The 24170-nt window shown below is 35.3% G+C and overlaps 1 protein-coding gene across 1 annotated transcript in view; it reads left to right on the top strand.

Moving 5' to 3' along the window:
• Nucleotides 1-23241, top strand: part of PTPRK (protein tyrosine phosphatase receptor type K) — a 572439-nt gene extending 549198 nt beyond the window's left edge. Inside the window, exons 19-30 of the mRNA XM_029223468.1 lie at nucleotides 727-763; nucleotides 2067-2164; nucleotides 2596-2712; nucleotides 7177-7331; nucleotides 10046-10181; nucleotides 10364-10513; nucleotides 11395-11568; nucleotides 14411-14542; nucleotides 14682-14807; nucleotides 17457-17620; nucleotides 18150-18285; nucleotides 21774-23241. Of these exons, the coding sequence (XP_029079301.1) occupies nucleotides 727-763; nucleotides 2067-2164; nucleotides 2596-2712; nucleotides 7177-7331; nucleotides 10046-10181; nucleotides 10364-10513; nucleotides 11395-11568; nucleotides 14411-14542; nucleotides 14682-14807; nucleotides 17457-17620; nucleotides 18150-18285; nucleotides 21774-21827 (1479 nt within the window). The 3' untranslated portion in view covers nucleotides 21828-23241. The remainder of the gene's footprint in view (nucleotides 1-726; nucleotides 764-2066; nucleotides 2165-2595; nucleotides 2713-7176; nucleotides 7332-10045; nucleotides 10182-10363; nucleotides 10514-11394; nucleotides 11569-14410; nucleotides 14543-14681; nucleotides 14808-17456; nucleotides 17621-18149; nucleotides 18286-21773) is intronic.
• The last annotated feature ends 929 nt before the right edge of the window (nucleotides 23242-24170 follow it).

Below are 24170 nucleotides of genomic sequence, written 5' to 3'. Positions count from 1 at the left end.
TTTCTTTATTGAAACAATATTAAGTGCTTAACCACATAGAACTAAAGGCACACTAAAAAAAGAAAGAAAAAAATACTAAACCTTTTGTTCAGGATAAGATGCATTTTTTAAAAGATTTCTTTCCCTATATATGTGTGTACCTATAATTATGTGTGTGTAAATTAATATTATCAGCACACACAAAATAGTTTTGGCAGATTCCTGAACGTATTATAGAACAGAAATATTCTCTAAAAAATCTCAGCAGGACTTTGACTTGATGCACGCATGCATTGTCCAGCTCTAACATTGGAATGTTCTGTTATTTTTTTATGGTTCTAATATGTCGTTGTCTATTTGTAATGCAGTGTGTTGTACTTTTGGATGACAAAATAAGAATTAATATTTTTGAACACAATTTTGCCAGGAATGAATGACTAAAGATTAACATGAAGGCATAAACATTTTAGTGAAACCAAACAAAATCTATGAAGTTATTTCCTAGCAAACAAAACTCAATTATGTAACATATATTTTAATCAGAGCCCTTAAAATATTTAATTTTTGCTTTATTTTTACCTTTCAGATAACCTAGGTTTGAGAAGTGAACTATGAGTTCACTACTCATTTCTGGACTTTTTACTGTAACTTAATCTTAACAGGTGGTTGTCTTCATCTTTTTATGCCTTCATTCATTTATTTCTGACGCTGATATAAAATGATGACCAATTTGTGCTCCTATTTTAGGGCTACCAGAGACCAAGCCACTACATTGCAACTCAAGGTAAAACTTTGCCTTTTTAAATGTAATAGAGTAACCAAACTTGCTTAAATCATCCATGTGATTTTTTTTGTAATTTTATCTGAATTAACTGAAAAAAAAAGATCAGATTTTCTGCTTAACACTGCTTTTTATTCATTTGTATAATACAAATTGTTTTCTCTGTTTAAAATGTATATAAATTAAACCTTGATTTATTTTTTTAATTAAAAGTAAACGAGAAGCTGCTGGTAGTTTTGAGATTTGGTTCTTAGTATCCTGATGTCCCAGAGCACTAGTCAACAGGGATGGGCAGAGAAATTACTTATTTTTTGATGAAAGCAAGTTAGATCTCATCTTGTGTAAGGTACCTGTTTTCTTGCAACAGAGTCTGTCGGCCTGGCACGTAATAGTACCCAAGACCAACACTGCTATAATGAAATACTGGACCGTCTTGCAACAATTGTTTTAAAGTCAAGACTAAGACAAAACAAAGGGCTAAAGGGAACTTAGTCGAGTTCATTCTTCGTGGAAAATAAGAAGACAGTAAAGAAATCTTGTTATAGTGGCACACTGGGAAATAGAAGTATACTAACAGTAACACCAAAACTACTCTAGTTATCTCCCCAAACTGACCACTGACCATCAGAAGAGAAACCTGCACATCTTATTTTATAAAAGAGGAAAGTAAAACAAAAGTTAATTTGCTCTTTTGACAGAGGTCATTTTCTAAGTGTTTTTCACATATCTTTGGTGTAATTGAGTTTAATTATAAACTCTTTAAAGTTAGAAAGATCATCCATGGTGAATATTCTGGTTTCATGGTATAGGGTAGAGTAGAGCCCAGTAGCTGCTTTTGCAGTTCAGAGATGATACTGTAAGATTAGAATGTGTCCTTATATGTATGATAGTTCTTCATTAACCCCTAAACATGCACTGTTTATAAATGGTGTGTGTATATTTAATTGGTAATATGTGCTGTTTGGTTGATGGTGGTGTAAAACTTCCTATTTTGACATGTGCATGAAGATGCATTAAAGTAACTTAGAGACAGATATAAGTACCCTAAAAACTAGTGATTTCTTCTTCTGAATTTGAAAACATAGAAGGCAAACTGAAACAAACAAACTTGTACATGCCTATGTTTTTGCCTTTAGTGTGAATTTAGATATGAACTGAATTTAAGTACTTTCAGTGACATTTTGTGTTACACCTTTAATTTTTCTTCTTTGGGTCATTTAGTTTATATTGCTTTTTATCTTGTCTAAACTTCTTAATAACTACAAAATTTCTCTGATAACATAATATTCAAATTAATTTTTTATAGGCCCAGTTCATGAAACAGTATATGATTTCTGGAGAATGATCTGGCAAGAGCAGTCTGCCTGCATTGTGATGGTTACAAATTTAGTTGAAGTTGGCCGGGTAAGAGGCACAAAAAAATCTGTGTGTCACAGAATATGACTGTAAGTTGAATAGCAAAACATAACACACTTAAAATAGAATATCATTCAATTGTTTGAAAAAAAATTCTTAGGCATACCATTACAAGTGAGTGCTCCTAAGTGAGTCTTTGATTGCTGAGAAATTATTTCTTATTTAATAAATAAAATAATAAATAAAATAAAATAAGTGTTGATTTTATACTAGAATCTAATTGCATTATCAGGCTTGTATGTTTTTATGAAATTGCACAAAATCTTTCTATTTATTGTGTAACAGATTATTTTATCTCATTTGTAGATTTTTACACTGTCTTTTAATTGTGACCTGAAGAGTTATCACTGAAATTAAATCATCTTGGTTAATGGGTATTATATACTCAGGTTCACCTATATATACTTTTTGTTGTTTAGGTTAAGTGCTATAAGTATTGGCCTGATGATACTGAAGTTTATGGTGACTTCAAAGTAACTTGTATAGAAATGGAACCACTTGCTGAATATGTAGTCAGGACATTCACCCTGGAAAGGGTAAGTACCCTAAAGTTCTACTAAAATATGTATATTGAAACTTTTTTTTTTTCTTAAAATCCATGTTAAGATTTGTCTTGATGATGCTATCAAATCTATTCATTCATTCATTCCACAGATATTTATTTGAGAGCATAACATGTGCCGGGCATGTTTCTAAATCTTGGGACACATTAAATCCCTGCTCTTGTGGAGCTTATAGTCTGTTGAGGGGAGAAAGACATTAAAAATTAACAAATAAACAAATACACCGTATATTTTGAAAAGTACCATGGAGAAAAATAATGTTGGGAATGGAAGTAGGGAAAATTGCTGAGGTAGAGGAAGGAATGGCCTACAGTTTTAACAGAATGATCAGGAAAGGAGTTGTTGAGAAAGTAACATAAGTAAAGGCTTGAAGGAAATGAGGGAGTGAGTGATACAACTATTATATATCCCAGGGAAGTTGTCCCAGGCAGAATATTCCTGATGGAGGGAAGAGTCATTTCAGAGACCTAAAGGCATGATATTCCTGTCACCATGAGAAACAGCCAGGAGTCTAGGGTATTCAGAGATAGGTAAGTGAAGGGGAAAAAAATATGAGATAAAGTCAGAGAAATAACAGAGCCAGATAAGTGAGCCCTTATGAGCTACTATGATGATTTTAGTTTGTATTAAAGGTAAAAGTAGCCAGCCATTGGAGGGTTTAAGCCCAGGAGTAACATGATCTGACTTTTTTTTAACAGGATCAGAAAGACTGAAGCAGAGTGGGCAGTGTAAGTAGACTGAAGTAAGACGTAGGAGCAATAACATACATTGTTGCAGAAAAGTTTAATAAATTTGGTCACACAAAAGTGTAAAATTATCTGTATCAAAAAATTTTTAATTAAAATATGTACACGCAACAAAACAAATCTGTGATTATTTAATATTCTTAATTCATAGCGTTAATATAAATAGAAAGGAAACAATAGAATCCCCCCCAAAAAAAGCAACTGCTAAGCTGCCTATTGAAAATGTTTAACCTCATGCTATACCATTTTGTACTTTCAAATCAGCCAGACCTTTTTAAAAAAGAATTATAATCCTCATTGATTTTAAGGATATGGTGAGACAGATATTTTCATATGTAGCTGATCGTACTTAAATTGACATAAACCCTCTGTAAATCAGTAAAGCAGTGTATCTACAGAACTTTAAAATATTGATGTCCTTTGACCAAGAAACTTACCTTCTATGAATCTATCCTAAAAAATTTATTAAAAATACAATGACTCATATATAGTCATATAAAATTATAGATAACCATAACTGTCCACAATAGATAGTTAAATTATACATCTATGATCTGGCAATACCACTCTTTACAAATGATATTTATAAGTAATTTTACCATCATAAAAAATAATTAGGGGAAATATTAAATGGAAAGTACCATCATACAGAACAACATAATTATGATGATCACAACTATAAAGTATGTATGAAAATTTCTTAGACAAATCAAGTAGAAAAAATAAGCAAAGATGTAGGAGATTTCAAGAAAAGAACCATCAAGCATGATTTAATGAATAGCTAGATCCCATTATATGGAAAGAGAGAATTTGGAGTATACATTCTTCTTGTAAGTTCATTAAAGTTTTATAAAAACTCAATCATGTACTTAGTTATAAAGGAAATCTGAATATATAATGAAAATTCAAGACGTTTCCAAAATCCAATGGAAAATAAAAACAAATCACTGACCAATGATCCCCCAAATTAGGCTCAGAAATCACCAAAGCCTCTTTTGAATAATCTTTGAACTATAGCCTTAAAACTAAAATTATATTGTAAAGGTAAACAATTTCATGTCAAAATTTTCCACAAGTTATCTTATGAGAAAAATATATACTCAAAAATGATTTCTATTTTGAAAGGCAGTCTAAAATCTTGTGAAAATTCATAAAATTAGAAAATCAGAAAAAAAGTCAATAAAACAAAGGAAAAATTAAATATAAAACCAAAACACAAACAAAAAAGAATAAATTTAATCAAAGAGCTATTTCCTTGAAAAGAGGAATAAAGTAACTAAACCACTTGTCAATTCCAAATGAAGAACAATCAAAACAAAATATGCAACATTAGATAACACAAAAGGTGTATAACTACAGTTACAGTGCTATTAGGAAAATTATAAAAAATAGTACGTGTGAACTTGGAGACAGATTTTAGTCTAGGTACACTAATATTCTAGCAAATAATAATTTCCAAAATTTGACTCAAAGAGAGTTAGGGATCTGAACAGATAGTAAAAGAAAATAGAATGAGTGTTAAAATTTGCCATTAAAATTGTATTATGGTTTCATAATTGAGGTTTCTTTAACCTTTAAAGAATAACTAATGAATAGCTAATGCCTAGGTTAATCAAACTATTTAGGCCATGGAAAATCATTAAAACCAACTAAATGTATTTTAAAAGCTAGCATAACTGTGATAACAGAACCACATAGAAATAGGACTCTCTCAAGCTCTTCTCTCTGTCTCTCTCTCTTTTTCAGTCTCTCTCTCCCTTTCTCAAGTATGTACACACACATACATTAAAGACCAACTTCATTCAAGAACATGCTGAAAATTTGAATCCAGCAGTGAATTAAGAAAAGATCGCAACATGATCTTTCATGATTGTTTTTTAAGAATACAAGGATTTTACAACTGTGGTAGGAAATCTAGCAGGATATTTCATTATTTTAGTGCATTACAGGAGCAAAACCATGTGATTTTATTAATAGATATTGTAATGCACTTAATTTTATTTAAAAGACATTTATAGGCATACTCTAATTATATTAGAAAAATAAGGAGACTTGCTAACATTGTTAACATTGTAACATTATTGGGGTTTTATTTTTATTTTATTTTCTTGTTATTTAGAAAAAACACTGAAAAAGGGTGTTTTTTTTTTACATCACATATTTGAAAATTACTCAGGAATATTTAAGTAAAATGAACAATAAGGGAACATGCATTGCCAGATATTAAAATTTTCTAAAAAGAGCGAGGTCCTTACAGCAACTCCAGCAAGAGGATCAATGCAGAGGAGATGAAGTGATTGTCTAAAGTCAGATCTTTGAATAATTTATGGCCTTCCTCACTGGAGCTGACTTGAAAAGTAGTTAAGAAAGTGATTTTATTTGCACAATTCCATGGTGATGTTTATCATTGTCACTATTATACTTATTTGTTGAACCCTGCTTTGTGTATGGTATTGTACTAGGAACGGGAAAGAAAAAGAATTATAAGATATGATCACTGGCTTCCAAGGTTTGGGTGGTATTAGTCTGTTTAAGATGGAATCTAGGGCTTCCCTGGTGGCGCAGTGGTTGAGAGTCCACCTGCCGATGCAGGGGACACGGGTTCGTGCCCCAGTCCGGAAGGATCCCACATGCCGCGGAGTGGCTGGGCCCGTGAGCCATGGCCGCTGAGCCTGAGCGTCCGGAGCCTGTGCTCCGCAATGGGAGAGGCCACAACAGTGAGAGGCCCGTGTACCGCAAAAAAAAAAAAAAAAGATAGAATCTAAAGATAAACTTTCTCAATTTAGTTCATTTATTTCATGCAATTTTCCCACCTTTTCTGAGGAACAAGTGAAACTGAGATTCACAGATCTCACAGTAGAGTTGGAAATATATGGATCATAGTGGGGTTTGGGGGGCTACAAATGTGGATTCTTAAAAATAAATTATGCAGCATTTCATCTATATTCTCCAAGCACTGCTACTACAATGTACAGGCTTCTTTTAACAAAAAGGAAGGGGGGAAAAAAAAAGGAAGGGAAGAGCTTTGAAATGTGTATTGAAAGGGTTCTCTTAAATTAACCCAACAGGAGAGAGACATGACAATGGATGCTTTGCTTCTTTCATTTTGTATTTTTGTTGCCATAAATAATCCTCTGTGTGCTGAATTCTTTCACAGAGTTTAGAAACATAGTCTGCCCAAAGAACAGTTTAGCTGTCTGTATATTTTTACAAACCAATCTAGAGTAGTACTGTTCTGGAAAATCCCTACATGCTATACATCAAAACTATTTTCAACATGGATAAGCAAGGCATCAAAATCTATTTGTGAGGTGAGAAGTAGAAAGTTGCTTTTATACACCACTTGAGAACTCAGTGCATTGGGTCAATAGGGCAGCATTTTAACTTCCCATTTCTTCCTTTTCCCCTAATCATTTTATGTGTTGTCATTCCAAGTAAGGAACAGACTGTCAAGGTAAATACAATTTACCCAGACTTATAGAACTGAGCAAGACTTCTAATTTTCTTTCTTTGGCAGTTGTCTGACAATGAAGGTAAGCTCCTAGGCCATGTCAGCATCCTTTTTCAGAAAAAGCATGGTCTTTGGTAAATTTCTGATTTTTTTCATTGTCAGTCAGGTCTAGTACTCGTGGTTGTCTTTAATGGCTCTATTTTGGTCCTTTTGAAAACACTTCTTTACATGTTTGCACAGAGGGGATACAGTGAGATGCGTGAAGTTAAACAGTTCCATTTCACCGGCTGGCCTGACCATGGAGTACCCTACCATGCTACAGGCCTTCTTTCCTTTATCCGGCGGGTCAAGTTCTCCAACCCTCCCAGCGCTGGCCCCATCGTTGTGCATTGCAGGTAAGTGGTAGTCCAAATGGCATTGACTGCGTGCAGTCAGCTTTTTAAAAATATCCAGACAAGGCTTGTAAGCACAAAAACTAATGCATACTGACAACAGGCGTCCCCACCCCCTGGGCCGGTAGGGCAAGAGGTGAGGAGAGAGAGAGAGAGAGAAGTGAGCGGAGCTTCATCTCCCACTCCCCAGTGCTCCCGAGCGCTGGCGTTACTGCCTGAACCATTCCCCTACCCACCCCCCCGGGGGCTGTGGAAAAATTGTTTTCCACAAAACCGGTCTCTGGTGCCAAAAAGGTTGGGGACCGCTGGCTTACAAGGTTTCAGCTTTCATGTATTACAGATAAGGTAAAACAGTAATAAAATAAAAGTTAACTCTAAGGAAGATATAAAATAGAAACTTCAGAAATAAATATATTCATCATAATGTGTGTAGTACTGTCTATAATTGCGAGTGTAGAAACTCTCTGCCTTTTAGTGGCAACATCTGTGTGCGTGTTGTGGTTTGTTTTTTTAAATCACTTTTGCAAATCCCATATTATATTTTGGAATGGTAGGTAAAGATAGAGATTTCTTGCCTATCTAGTAAATTCCCAATAGAATCCCAGCTTTTAAAACTAAATTTGGTAAAAATAAAATACAGTGTGTGTGTGGGGGCGGGGGAAGATAATAATTCCATCATTGCTAAAAGTTTTCTCATACCCTTTCCAGTTTATTGTCCTTCCCACACAGAGGCAACCATTATTCTGATTTCTATCACCACAGATTTGCTTTGCCAGGCCTTGAACTTCACATATATAGAATCATACTTATGTCTTCTTTGCGTCTGACTTCTTTTGATCAACTTAATGTTTTCGAGATTCATCCAGTGTGTTGCTTTTATCAGTAGTTTATTTCCTTTTACTGCTAAATAATATTCTATTTTATGACATAGATCACAATTTGTTTATCCATTTTCCTGTTGATGAATATTGGCTTTGGTGCCAATTTTTGGTTAGTATGAATAAAGCTTCTAAGAATAAAAAAAAACTAAATTTGAGGCATACAAAGTTATTAAATGGTTTAAATTGCAAGAATTTGTGCTGTAAAACAGCTACTTCACAATTTTCTTTTTTAAAAGGCATCCATCAGAAAACCTTGAGGACTACATCAGTAAAATCCAGCAAATATACGCCAGAAAAATCTGATTATCCAGACGTTCTTCTGATTAGAAACTTCTCTTAAAACAAGCATTCAGAGACACTAAAAGCAAATTACATGGCCTCATTTTGAGATATGAACAGAAAAATATGTACTGAATCTGAAAAGCTTTTCCTAAATGCGGCACACTATTCTCAAATACTGTCCCTTCCAAGCTACATAATAGATTGTGCTTAAGCATTTTTTTTCTTTCTGAAAATCCAGACTATTCAGTATTTACATGACCATGTATAAAAGGGGGAAAATAAAGCACAAAGAATACAATAAAAGTAAGGCATCCCATTAGGATCAGATACTGTGTACCTTGCAAAAAAAAATCTGTTCAATCCTCCTCAAGAAATCTGATATACTCTTCAATTACTTTCTTGTCTCAAACCCTGGGAACAGTGATTGAGAAGATGGTAGGCAAAAAAAAGAAATAGAGATAGCCACAATACCTTTTACTTAAATTTCTTAAATAACAGTAAGTTTAAGAGAAATGACCAAATCTGGACAACAAAGAAATAATGTTAATAGTCTATCTATGCATTTAGAAAATGAGATAAATGGGTTTTCAATTATGGGGTGTCCTGACTTATCATAGAGGTTTACTTTCCTATGAATGGCTTGCTTCAGAAGTGCTCCAAGATTCTCAGATACTCTCTTGAAACAGAAGTGTCATTTTCTACTTACACTTGGGTATCTGAATTTATGGAAAAGAGGAAGCTAACTACAAAGTGAATTTCCTGTAAAAATCCCAACTGTATCTTGTTTGCTCCATTGACTTCTATATATGATAGGAGAAATATTTGTAGAAATATTTCCAGTGGGTAAAATAATCAACAGTGAATTATGATTCAACTACTGAATTAAATACAGTAAGATAGTGGCATCTTTGTGACCTGTTAAGAATTATATTTCATACCTCACAATTCATTTTCATTTTCTCTTTGTATCACCATTCAAATATTCTTTTTACTGTTGGTCTCCTCCCCATTGATAACTGCCATTTTCTTCCCCACCCTCACTATTAACACTTCCCCTGAATTGTGACTCCTCAGATTTTCCATTTAAAGGTTTTGGAATTAATGTTCTTTTGCCTTGACAAGAGTCTGTCTGACTAAGACAGCATTCCTGCATTTTGCCCGAGTGCCCACAACCACATGAGTGTGAGTCTCTCAGTCTCAGGTGAAAGTTTAAAGCACGAATCCACTCCTTGATCAATTCTACGAGCTTGAAATTTATGTAAAGTGAAGACTGTAAGAGAGCTATGGAACTTGAGTGACATATATACATTATTTTCAAAACACAGTTTGATTTGCAAAGCTTGTATCTTTTCATTTGTTCCAATCCTCAGTTTACACCAAAGTAGATACTCTACATGAAGTTATTTGTTCATTAATAAGCATTTACACAGTAAGTACAAATTATGTCTTATACTTTGTTAAATCAGTTTGATTCCACTTATTTGAAAATCAGAAGGATCTTTCAATTTTCATAGACATGCTTCCTGCAGTTCTTTAGATCTGTTTATTTTTCAGTGCTGGTGCTGGACGAACTGGTTGTTACATTGTGATTGACATCATGCTGGACATGGCTGAAAGAGAGGGTGTTGTTGACATCTACAACTGTGTCAAAGCCTTAAGATCTCGTCGTATCAATATGGTCCAGACAGAGGTGTGTTGATTGCTGATTAACTTCTAGTGGCCTTTTTTTGTTGTTTGCTTTCCAATATTTATCAAACTAAATACTAGGTGTTTTTCACATAGAATCGATATTAGCTCAAGCCATATAGAAAAAATTCTTTGATGAAAGAACATTTATATTAAATATTATGAAATTTTTCTTTCTTTTGATAGGAACAGTACATTTTTATTCATGATGCCATTTTAGAAGCCTGCTTATGTGGAGAAACTGCCATACCTGTCTGTGAATTTAAAGCTGCATATTTTGATATGATTAGAATAGACTCCCAGACAAACTCTTCACATCTCAAAGATGAATTCCAGGTATTAACTATTTCTACAGCCTCTTTTATGAACAACTTATTACAATTTATTCTGGGCAGTCTTAATTCTTCTAAGAAACATCTTTCAAGTCAAATTTATAACCTTTGACCCTATTTTAAGTATAATATAATACCTGTCTCATTATACGTATTATGGAGTCACTTTTGTGTTAATGAGCTCATATCTGCTGTATCTTGAGGGCAAATGAGTTCAGACTCAGGGAAAAGTGTGGGAAAAGATATCATAAAAGTCAAATTTAGTGGTAATTTGGGTGTGTTTAAAACCTTTTTCCAAATGTAGTCTTACGGATTTTAACCTTCTGTGTTACTCACAACGTGAGATCAAGAACATTAATAATAATAGCTAGAGTTTGTGCTAAATATCGTCTCTCAATAATCCCCAATGTTTTCATTGCCCTTAAAATACCCCTAATGCTATGTTACTGTGAAATCAAGAATAACTCTAGAAACCTAATACTTTGATTCTTTGCCCAGTGCTCTTTCCAACATGCAATAGCATGTCTTCAAATATGGCATATTAAAATGTTATTACAAATGATAACTTTATGATGGGTCATCATCATGGGCCACTTTGATTGCATTTTCTTTGGTTAGGCAATACATTTTGCAGGTTGCTGTGTTGTTTAGCATCCCTTTCCCTTTTGAGAAGAGGCCCATTGTACAATGTGTGTATTGTTTCTTTGTCACTTCTCTGGCTTCATTAGCTTTAACTACAAAGTCTATCAGCGTGTCATCGTGGCAAATGCCATTGGCTTGCACAAATCCTTCACTTTCTACTTGGCCTCCTAAATGCTTGATAGATCAGTGTTGTGCTATTAAATGGGTCACTGTCTTTTAACCTGGGTTCCCTTTTCTTTTCAGACCTTGAATTCAGTCACCCCTCGACTACAAGCTGAGGACTGCAGTATAGCTTGCCTGCCAAGGAACCATGACAAGAACCGTTTCATGGACATGCTGCCACCTGACAGATGTCTGCCTTTTTTAATTACAATTGATGGGGAGAGTAGTAACTACATCAATGCTGCTCTTATGGACGTAAGAGACTGCTCTCTTTGTTAGTGTAAAGTGTCATGAAAAGCTGCAAAATTGATGAACACTGGCTAGTTCTCTTTTCAAGAAAATTTAAATGGCCTAAAAAGGAAAATTGGAAACTTTCATTGAAATACGAATTTTTTTTGGAGAATGATTTTGAATTTCCCTTACAATGATTCTTAGGCACTATAAATTTTAGACTTGACTATAAGTTTGGCACTTGGTTGTCAATTATTATAAAATTTCTGTACAAGAAATATCTACAGGTGATAGTTTTTATCCTAATTATTTTCAGGAAAGAGAATCATGCTTATCTATTTCGAAGTTTTAAAATCACAGAATGCCATATTCTACTGAAATTGTGTTAGTTTGGAAATTTTTATCTCTGACATTTAGTGTTCCAATAATTTATAGCTAACTTGTTACATTGGTTATTAATTAATAGAGACTAGATATAAATAACTAAGGAAGGCATGGAAGATATCATGTTAACACCTCGATCATAATGAAGGAACTCTCTTACCCCACCCCAATCTTCACACTGTAGATGGTAGAGCACGTACTCAGCGTGTTAGCGTCCCATAGACAGAACAATACAGAAAGAGAATTTTAAATTACTCTTTGGCCACCTTGTTTTGCTTACCTTGGGAAGAAGTAAGAAGGGTTTCAAGTTCAGAATCCTTTTAGTTTATCACCTTCATTCATAAGCATCTCTAGTTTTTGCCCTTTAGGCTATGCAACTGTAGTAAGGAGAAATCAGAAGTCAGGGTTCACTCCTGGGTGACTAATAATGAAGCTTTCTAAGTAATTGCTCCTATTGTGTTTCCAAAATTAGCTCTGATAGTAAGACTTAGAAAAGCCCATGTTCCAATTCTAACTTTCACCCAGTTGCTTTGATCTTTTTTATTCTACAGCGCAGAATAGTTTAAAGGCAAGCTCAAGTAGAAAGATGCCACTCCTGCTGTGACCAGAGTCTTGCCTAGTCATTACTCATATCTCCTGAAATCACATTGGATCCTCATTGTACTTTTTCTTCCAACTTTAATTGCCTGCAAAGGCAAACATACTAAATACAGAGAAAACACACAGAACTTTTTGTTTCTGAGCCAGTTTGGATTTGGATGAAAAAAGGCCGTGTGAAAAAGGGAAAAAGAAAATATTAGGAAAGAATATTGATGAGGCATGTGTTTGAGGCATTTTTTGTTTTTGGCATTTCTTTCAAATTTTTTCCTAATTTTCAGATTGTTTTCTAGTCAATATGAAGACTGAAGCTTGTATTCTACCTGTTCTTATTCTCTGTTTAATTCCCTGTGATTCAACACAGATATATTTTGTAGTTGAAACTGCCCTGTGGATTTAGTAGTGTGGTTAGGGCTTCAGAAATTTCGGTTCGGTTTGGCTAATAAGAGTGGGCTCACTGGTCAACACTCCCCACTTTCCCTTGCCCTCTACCCCCATCGTAAGGGTCATATACCCTGTGCCATGCCTGTGAAGAATTAGGAGGTAAGGCCAAGGATCCTGTGATTTCAAAGCCTTAGATGTGCTCTTGCACTTAGAGAGGAAGGAACCTCCGCTCCCCTGTGACTCAAAAAAGGAATAAAAGGCTTTTAGCCTTCTTTGACTTACTTTCCCATGGAGCAGACGTTTAATTGGAAGGGAAGCTTACTTCTTTCTTCTGATCCTTTCCCATGAGCTTTCATACCCTCTTTAGGAGGGTACTCACCCCAACTGTGGTGTGACTTTGTAAGGTCTTAAGGTCAAGTAGAAGCAGCCGGTGAATTACTATCTCCTCAGATTTACCCTGAAGTCGTCCATGGAGTGAAACGCTCTGGTTAGCAGCATTTCCCAAACGGTGATAGGATCTATGAAGTTTAAAGGCCAATTTCTACACTGGTTTAAGACACTTGAAGGACTTAAAGAGTAGTATGATACAAATGAGTTAGGAGATCACTGACAATTTTTATCAGCATTAAAGAAATCCATCTCAGGCAACTGTCTAGTTATATTTTTACGAATCATTAGTTCAGTTCATAGAAATATATATTTCATTTTTAGTGCAGATCATTAGTCTGTAGAATGACAGATTGGCCAGATGAGCCTATACTCTCCTTCTGGAAAGAGATAATGCTCTGTGTCCCAGTCAAGGGGCATTTGGTAAACAAGGAGACATTCCCTCTTATGTGGGCCCAGGAAATGCATTGGTTTTACTCTTTGGCACTTGAAAAATCTTAAATGATTGAAACCATCATTCTGATCATTGATATACGTTAGAAATGCCCAGAAAACTATGGAAAGTGGATTGCCTACAAGATGTGTTGATAATGTCGATATAATATAAAAGCACACGTGGTTTTTCTTATTTGGAGTGGAGGAGAGCCAAACAGTTCCATTCACAGCTGATAGCAGATAGACATAGGTAGATACACGGAGACACACACACATGCCAGGGAATTTTATGCCTTTAACCTCTTAGACTTTGGAAGACTGAAACAGCCCAACAGGTACCTCACGAAGGATGTTAGCCTCAAGATGTTTTCTTTTCTTTTTTTTTTTTTTCTTTTGGTATTTGTACTATATTTACTTTTATCAACAAAATAAAACAAATTCTTGGCTTCAATTACTGCTGAGGCATCCAAGTCATACAACAGATTGGCTGATTACTAGTTGCGGTGTATTGCAGTGGTCCAAACCTGTTGTTCCATGGCTTAAGCAGCAGGCTGGCTCCATCTCCATATGAAGCTGTTGTGTCTTACTGGCCCTACACTGAAGTGTGCTGAATCTGTTTGTACAACTAATTATTCATTTGAAGTTCTTATGTTCCCCCATCTCCCTTGTTTTTTCACAGAGCTACAGGCAACCAGCTGCTTTCATCGTCACACAGTACCCTCTGCCAAACACTGTGAAAGACTTCTGGAGATTAGTGTATGATTATGGCTGTACCTCCATTGTGATGTTAAATGAAGTCGACTTGTCCCAGGTTAATGGTTATAGATTGCTTTTGTGTACTTACGCACAACTTAATAAGGTAGTAATAAAATGGTAAAATCTGCTTTATACTACCCTATTTAGAAAAAATAATGCTCATTTTTTTTTTTTTCAAAACATTCATCATCTAGGGCTGCCCTCAGTACTGGCCAGAAGAAGGGATGCTACGATATGGCCCTATCCAAGTGGAATGTATGTCTTGTTCAATGGACTGTGATGTGATAAACCGGATTTTTAGGATATGCAATCTAACAAGAGTAAGTCATTAATGATTTTAACTGAGCTGATCCAGAACCAGCTGACCATAATCATGATGGGGTATATTTCCATTCAGACAAAAGAGAGAGTAAAATTAATAAGCTAATAAGCATTATATAATCATTCCCAAAGCTAGTACTCATCTTATGCCTTAGCACTAGAATAAAAATGCATTCTAAAAACAGGAAAGCAGACATGCTGGAAGCTAGGTTTCCTGGTCAGTTACTAGCCTATTGTATTCTATATGGAAATCTAAATTCAGATTCCTAGGTTCAAGTGAGTTTGATTGTCTGTGCCTGGCCCCTGAGTATAAGCAGACTTATCTCGAGGTTGACTGCATGTCTTATTAGCATTGATAGTCCAACCCAGAAGAGGCATGCAATTGAAAAATAAGAATATAATACTGATGACAGGAGGAAGTGATATGTCGGACTAGCCATTATAGAAGGGTTCCATGTCACTATTCCAGTTCTGCTTATAAGAGAGGGCCCCAGGCATGAAGGAAAAGATAAATCACAGCCATCACTGATTCTGCTCCTACAGCTCATCTACGACTTCATCTTTCTAAATGTCCCAGCATCTGGCTTTGCCCAAATCTATAGCTAGATCCAGTGCTGCTACCACTGTGCCTTTTCCCAGCAGCTAAGTAGGAACTGTGTCCTTCAGAAGTCTTTCTTTCCTTGACACTTCATGTGTTTTGCCTTCAGTGACAAATTGTGTGGGGTCTCTCCTTCAAAAAACCAAAAAGTACTAATAAAAACTGTTTATATTATATAACCACATAGCAAGCAGAATTTGAAAAGAAAACAGTAGTAACTTCCATGGAATTATGGTCTTTTTAAAGAGCTAGGTTACTCTCTTTTAGAGCAGCAATTCTATGTATATGTCTTGTTTTAAGTGTGTGATTAGAATTGTCATGTTTCAGTGTTTCTCACATCAAAATGGCTATATGTGTTTCTGCTTAACGTCTATATGTGTATAAGTAGAGAAGAAATTCATATCCAATTCTATTGCTCATTTCAGTGGAGAAAAAAAGGATAACTTCAATCATGTCATAATATTCATGCATATCTTAGATGTTAATTTAAAGGAATCTCATTATGTCTGCACATCTGTTACATTATGGTTCTAGTAATATTTTAGCTGAGAAACCGTAGCTGCTAAACTAAGAAAGTAAGACCTGTCTGTTAATTGAGCTTTATATGTTTATTTGAAACATATATGTTTCAAATATGTTTATATGAAAAATATTCTAGGAACAGGAACTGAAATTTGCGTTACATTTTTTTTTGGTCAGCATATTTATCTTCCTCTATATTTGGTATTCTGGTCCTTATTAGTGCGTGATTTTTCTTTCTGTTCCCATTCTCATTATTTAATATCATTCACCTCACCAAATATTTAGTATGCGCCAACTAGAGGTTGGGTGTTATACTAGATAGTTCCTTGTCCTACCAAAAGATGCATGAGCCCTTGCCATGTGAATCTTCAGATCTGATGCCTTATGATATGGCTCACTTGTGCATTACAAATTCTTCCTTACATTTTCATATGAAGGTTTACAGTCTTGATTCATTTATTCAACAATACTGTTCTTTGGAAAGTATTTTGCTAGGTTCTAGGGGTAGAGATTTTAAGGGAAAAAGATTTTCTTGTCCTTAAAGAATTTGTATTTTATCAGGGAAGACAAACATTAAACAACTTATATAATCATTTACAAATAAATGAAATTTTACAGAGAAAAAGTACAAAATACAGAGGATTTGGGTGATCTGACATAGCTGGGTGATCAGAGAAGACTTCTTTGAGTTAGTGATATTTAAGTCAAAATTTGAAAAAATTTGTAGGAGCTCTTTGGGCATGGGATATCCAGCTACCTTGGTTTACACAGGACAGGGAGGTTTCCTAGAACACATGAATTTTAGTGCAAAAACCAGAAAAGTCCAAGGCAAACCCAAGACAAGTTGATCACTCTGTTTGGGACTGAGAAAAGCAAGCAAGAAGGAGATGTTCAAGGCGAAGGGGAGAGTATGTGCAAAGTTCCCAAGGCAAGAAATGACTTGATAAATAGATTAAGAGAAGGCCAATGTGTCTAGAACTTGAATAGGTTGTTCGAATAAAGTGAAGTTAGAGAAAGAGGTGGAACCTTATCATATAGGTATTTTTAAGCCATGGCAGCAAATTTGAGTTTTATCCTAAGATCATTTGGAAGCCATTAAATCAGGAAGTGACAAGATCATATTTGCATTTAAAAATAATCATGATGCCTTCGGTAAGAATGGTTTGAAAGGAGATCGAAGCTTGTTCAGGGAGATCAACTAAGAAGTGATTATTATGATTTGTGATTGAGAGTGCAATGATGTCAGTGGCAATAAAGAGGAGGTGAATTTGAAAGTTATTTACAAAGTATAAACATAGGAATTGATTATTGGATATGGAGTATGAGGGAGAATTTTGTATAACTGATAATTCTCATGTAACTTAGAATGTTTCTGCACTGGTATGTACATATTTTGGACTTGCATCAGCTAGATTCAATCCATTGTCAGTGTCATTTATGTCATGGTGTAAATTGATATGAACCTTTTACTTTTTAGTAAAAATTCTAGCCCCAACTTATTTACATAAAAATACTTTTCCCTCTGCAGCCACAGGAAGGTTATCTGATGGTACAGCAGTTTCAGTATCTAGGGTGGGCTTCTCATCGAGAAGTGCCTGGCTCCAAACGGTCATTTTTGAAGCTGATACTGCAGGTGGAAAAATGGCAGGAGGAATGCGAGGACGGGGAGGGCCGAACGATCATCCACTGCCTGTGAGTGTGGTGGCTTGGCTTGGCCATGTGGGGGGCCTTGGTGGTCATTTCCTTATTAGCCTTCACGTCTATGTTAAAGAGTAACCAACTCCCATCTTACAGACCTTGACTAGACATTCTTTTGAAACAATCTTCCTGTTTCTTGATTCTATAATTCACTACTAACTTCAACTTTTGTATTTTTTAAATTGATTATCGTATAGCTATTATATAGTTTAAACTCTTTTGAACACTACTCTGAATAACTTTTCTGATTTACACTGTGTACAAATCTATCAAAATCTCAAAGTATCTAGGTTGCAGCCATCTATGCCTGTAACAGGTCCCTAAGTATAAGCTACTAAGTTAATGTCATCCTCAAGTATCTTTCCTTTCTGCTCTCTACACATACATGCACACATGTGAAGCAAAATTAAAACACAAAGGGAAAAAATTTAAAAGATAATGTTTTCTTTTCCCAAACATGATTGTGTGACCTGTGGTCACCAAAAGCTTCGATCTAAAATGCCTTTGCTTTCTTTGCTTTTAGAAATGGTGGTGGGCGAAGTGGCATGTTCTGTGCTATAGGCATCGTTGTTGAAATGGTGAAACGGCAAAATGTTGTCGATGTGTTCCATGCGGTCAAGACGCTAAGGAACAGCAAGCCAAACATGGTGGAAGCCCCGGTGAGTCACAGTCTTGTACGCAGAAGGGAGGGTAGAGATTAGTCAATCATATACCTACTTGTTGATTTGACTTGATACACGCATAGTGAATCATATGTATAAATGTGTCTTTGTGGGGACTTTCCTGCCTAATTGATGAACTGCCAACTATCCCTCTTTACCCACATAAACGTAATCACATATTGCCTAAGCTGCTAATGATGAAGAAAACTACTTTCCTTTAACTTGGGAAATGTGTAGGATTTTTGTTCGTTTCTTTTGAGCAATAAATATTTGCTACAGTAAAATTTGTTAAATGGTTCTATAATAAGAAAATCCTGCTATCTAGGTTTTATTCTTGTTTATTTTTATTTCTCAAACAATATTAACTGGTAAAACATTTTGAGGGATATACTCATAGGTTGCATCTAGCACTTTTTATATCAGTTTTTTTTTTGTTTGTTTCTTTGTTTTTTTAATTTATTTTTGGCTGTGTTGGGTCTTTGTTGCTGCGCACGGGCTTTCTCTAGTTGCCTCAAGTGGGAGCTATTCTTCATCACAGTGCGTGGGCTTCTCATTGCGATGGTTTCTCTTGTTGCGGGGCACAGATTCTAGGCATGCGGGCTTTTGTAGCTGCAGCATGCGGGCTCAGTAGTTGTGGCTCGCAGGCTCTAGAGCACAGGCTCAGTCGTTGTGGTGCATGGGCTTAGTTGCTCCACGGCATATGGGATCTTCCCGGGCCAGGGATCAAACCCGTGTCCCCTTCATTGGCAGGCAGATTCTCAACCACTGTGCCACCAGGGAAGCCCTGCATCTAGCACTTTAGACACCCAGAGTTTTTAAAGGGCAAATGAAATTTGTTTTAGTCATTATCTATAATTCTTCATTGCTGGTCAAATTATAATTTTTTAAACTATCGCCTTTGACAGTTTTCAGCTTGACCAATTTTAGAACGTAGTTCATGTGATATTATTTGAATTAGCCAGGGCTCACTAAATCACAACACAGATTACAAAATAAGAGCAGGGAGGTAGGTGTATGTAGGAGCTCGTCTGGTTGAAGCTGTATGCAGAGGAAGAAAGTTAAACTTCTCTAGCACATTCGACTTCTAAAGTGATGGCTGTGGGTTACACATATGTGCATGGCAGGATAAGGTCAGGGGCAGCTGTGTAGTTTATGCTCACAGAAAAGTAAACCAGGAAAACCAAGACATCATTGTTGCTTGCCCTACATTTATCAAGATGATCAGATAACAAAAGTGAGCAATTCAATAAACCTTTAAAGTATTTTCACCACTTCCTGCTCATGGATTGTTCACACAAGAGGTGCATTGCTTCCTGAGACAAAATCTGAAGAGTTACATTTATACCGTTTCACTTTGAAGAACGGTCACAGACTTCTTCCCCTTCTACAAGTCCTCAAAGCCCCTCTACTCCAGCTTATACCTTAGGTATTGCTGTTGTCCCAATAAGATGATATTGGCTTTGACTGGGGTGTTGGCAATGGAGCTGGAGGAAGGGGGGTATAGATTTGAGGGATTTTTGAGGTAGAACTCTGAGGTCTTTTTACAAAATGGGCAGGTAATGGTTAGGTCTTTAAACTCTCTGCTGTCTGAAGAGTTTTTAATGTAAACTCTGCCTCTATCTCTCAGATCAAGTCTTCCAAAATCATCAGTAAGATCACTTCTGGCCGCAGCATTCAAATCATACTTCCAAATTTAACTCTGATTTCTCACTGTTCCTTAAAAAAAAAAAAGTCTATGATTAAACTCTGCCATTCTAGAACCTTCTTAAGAGTTACTATTTACCTTTACATTCATGTCCCATGAATCCTGACTAAACACCCAATTTGTGTTTTAATCAAGATTAATGATTAGTTCAGTGTGCTGTTGAATTGAACTGACGAGTTTGGTAAGAAAATTTAGAGAGTAAACCAAATTGCTAGAGACTGATTAAAGAGATGTAACAGTTCCCAAGCACTTTTTGGTTCTTGAGATGCACTTGCCACAGTGGTAGGCTAATTTAAATCACAGCTACTTGATAATTAGGGTAGGATTGATAAAGACCTCTTGGGGAAAGTTTTTATTTCCCTCATTTATTGCTGGAGACACCTGGAAGTTCTCTTTAGAAATAATATGTGTTTTAGATTGTTCTCTAATTCAGCCTGAATTTTACCCACTTGGACTGAATTGGGAAGATTTTAATACATGTTGCAAGTAATAATTTGTAATGCAGTCTGAATTTTTCTAAATTCTTCATAATAGAGCGACACACAGATGGACTGAGAGGAAAGGCAGTTTTAACTCAAAAATTTTTGTTAACCAAGTTGACTTAAATAAATAAAGGCAGAAGAAATAAATTTTTCTGGTAAAAGTAAGCTCAAAAAAATTTAAGGACCACTAACCATTTTTGAAAAATTTACTTAAATTCTCTGATAGACCAAAAACTGTGTCAAAAATTAAGAATTTGGAGTTCCCTGGTGGTGCAGTGGTTGAGAGTCCGCCTGCCGATGCAGGGCACACGGGTTCGTGCCCCAGTCCGGGAGGATCCCGCATGCCGCGGAGCGGCTGGGCCCGTGAGCCATGGCCGCTGGGCCTGCGAGTCCGGAGCCTGTGCTCCGCAACGGGAGAGGCCACAGCAGTGAGAGGCCCGCGTACCGCAAAAAAAAAAAAAAAAAAAAATTGAGAATTTGGATGTTCACGTATGTAAGTCAAATCATTATGCCGTACACCTTAAACATACAGTGCTGTATGTCAATTATATCTCAATAAAATTGGAAGAAGAAATTAAGAATTTGGACTTGTTAAGTGGCAGTCTGAAATGACTGGCTTTTTTAAATAACACTAAGGAAAGTATCTGAAGTGAGGAGAAAAATATTTGCATGTTCACTCTAGGATTATTTATAGTAAATAAAAAAATAAATGCAATATTACAGTCAATCCACATATTAGACTTTTATGAAGTATTAACAGAGGTGTTAAATAACATAAGAAAAGGGGATACATAACAATGCTAAACAACAGAAAATAAAATATAAAGTTATATCCCCAAACATAGATAAGCAATTAATATTTATTCTAAAGTAATTATTATTTCAACCATGCATAAAAATGGACTGAATTAACACTAAGGTAGTATTTTAAACAGTTGTTTCTGATAACAGATTTATAGAAACTTTTTCTGATTATCTTTTTCTATACTTGAAAATTTTTCTGTACTGATCAGGTATTACTATTATAATCAGATAATACTGAAGATTTTTGTAATTTGATATAAAATATGAGGCAAAGACAACATATCTTTTTACATCAAGTTCCTTTTTCTTAAACAGCAATCATTAGACTCAAATGTAAAATATGCATGCCTAGATGCTAAACTTGTATATAGAAAAAAAATCTGTAATTCTTGAAAAATCTAAATTGAATGCAAGTATTCATTTGATAGCTATTATTCTCCATTCTTCTCCTTTTTCTTAACTTTGCTCCACCCTTTTGTTTTAACATCTTTCAGGAGCAGTACCGTTTCTGCTATGACGTAGCTTTGGAGTACCTGGAGTCATCTTAGTTGGGGGGAGACTTCAAAGTGCATCCAAGCAGAGCCCATTCATCTGTTGAGCCAGCAGCTGTTGTACGTGTCACACCTGTGCAGAAAGATTTTAATGTGGGGGGTGGGAGGCTTTTACATTTGAGAGGTAAAAGTATTTTTCTTATGAAGTTGTGTATCTTAATAAAAAGGACTCAGTTTCTATTACTGTATGAAAGCATCAACATTTCGTGCCACATAAATTTTATTTAATAAGAAGCAGATTCAAATGAGAACTTCTCAGTGTTTGTCCAGTGAACATGCAGCCTTTTCTCTCCTGCTTTGGTAGAGCAGCCACCACGTGTTGCATGAATTAATACTTTCTATGTGGCATTTTTCTCCCTTTTTCAGATAAAAGATGTTAAATCTTTCAAGGAAGAAGAAAGAAAAGCTGTGCAAATTCATAGGAAAGTTCATTTTTTAATATGTTTCAAGTGTAGCAGATCTCTATATAAATATATAAATATATATAACTGGCTTATTTTCCTTTAATGTGCAATGATGGCTGGATCATTTAAAGTTCTTTTTAGAAAACAACATAAGCCAAAGACTCAAGTGTAAATATGTCTATATGGAGAAAGCACATTATATTTATTGGTTACTTACATTCCTTTTTTGATGGCTAAACTACTACCACCACACAATCATTTTTTTTTTCTGAAGAAAGCTTTTTCTTTCACTAAAATCAACTGTAAACAATTTTTGTAGATTATTTTTTGTATGTTTAGTGTAAGTAGAGGATAAACTTTTTATTCATAAACCAGGAAGCAATGTTCTTTATAGTGAATCTCTTGTGTACATGCTTGTGAATTAAATTTATGTAAAACACCTTGGCAATTGGGTCTTTTAATGTAGGACCAAATTTAAGCATTTTGCTGAAAATATAATTTTCCACAATTTCCTTAGGTCAGTAATGGTTTGGTGATCATATATGAGAATTGCACACATTCAAAGGCCTTGCTGATGACTTGCATAATGTTGAACATAACCTTTAAGCAGAATTTAAATTTTAAAGGAATTGGTCTTTTCAGCCTATGACCAAGCACTGGTCAAGAAATCAAGATGGCAACTTTTATGCTTTCAAGGTCAAGTGTTAGCAAACTGTAAACTGTCAAGGTGAACCAGTGTTTCTTTGGGTTCTGAGCGTAGGAAGTGTGAACAAATCGATGCCAGAATCCTGTTTTGTGCATCATCGTGGGATTCTCAAGTGAACCTTTCTAAATGTGGTCTTGTACACATGCTCCGTGTAGCTGTAACTTCATATCATCAGCTTGCAGTTTGTTATTGACTAAAGCATTCCAGTATCCTCTTTCTAGATTGCCAGTTCATGACATGGTGCTTATGAAGATTTAATTAAAGTAAGAGTGAAATAAAATTTTTATAATTACAACAGTTATTGTTTGCACATCATTTTCTCCCCTTAATTTTCATACCTTCACTCCCAAATAAATACCTTATTCTCATTGATACAAGTAGACCACATAAAATGTATTAAAAGTAAAACTTGGGACTTCCCTGGCGGTCCAGTGGTTAAGACTCCACGCTTCCCCTGCAGGGGGTGTGGGTTCAATCCCTGGTGGGGGAACTAAGATCCTACATGCTGTGTGGCACAGCCAAAACAAAAAACAAAAAACTGATGTCCAAGCAGTAATTTCTTTCACTTTTTTTCTTTAAATTGAATTTCAAAAACTCCAAATGAGTGGAAAGAAAAAAAGGCCAGGGGATTGACATTGATTTTTTTTTTGAGTTACTATATTTATATGTTACTATCCCTTTATATACATTTCCTTATTTCTTCCTTATAACAAACTTGACAGATAGTAATTGTCATCCTTATTTTACCAATGATAAAATTGAAGCTGAGAAGGTAAATGATTTGTCAACAGATTTAAATCTGAGTCTGATTTAGCAGCTCACTCTCTTCCAGTAAACACCTGCTTCCCTGATAGCATGGCAAGGGAAATTTGGCACTTCATTCTTGTTGTTCCTTTGATCTTCTCATAAAGTATTATCTTTATGGGTATCTTCAAACTTCCACTTGCTGTGTACATTATTAGAACATTTGTGACTTTCATTAGTAAGAATTTAGATAAGAGAACTTATCGTTTCCTAGGAAGACTAATTTTCATTTAAACACGGATGCATTTAACAAAAAATCCACAAACTCACTCAAGATTGCATTACCCAGTAATGTTCATGATGTTAATTGAAGGATTCTGCTTTGCAGCATGACCCTGATTTCATTTCTGTTCACAGGATTAAACCCACATGTAACCAAAATCACCATGAATACCGCTGACCACAAAACTCAGAGGTCCATGTGGC

Source organism: Monodon monoceros, unplaced genomic scaffold (assembly GCF_005190385.1).
Source record: "Monodon monoceros isolate NGI ecotype Baffin Bay Population unplaced genomic scaffold, NGI_Narwhal_1 Super_Scaffold_15, whole genome shotgun sequence".
NCBI classification, from domain to species: Eukaryota; Metazoa; Chordata; class Mammalia; order Artiodactyla; family Monodontidae; genus Monodon; species Monodon monoceros.
The sequence above is the reverse complement of the archived record's forward strand: the minus strand, read 5'-3'. Positions and strand labels throughout refer to the sequence as shown.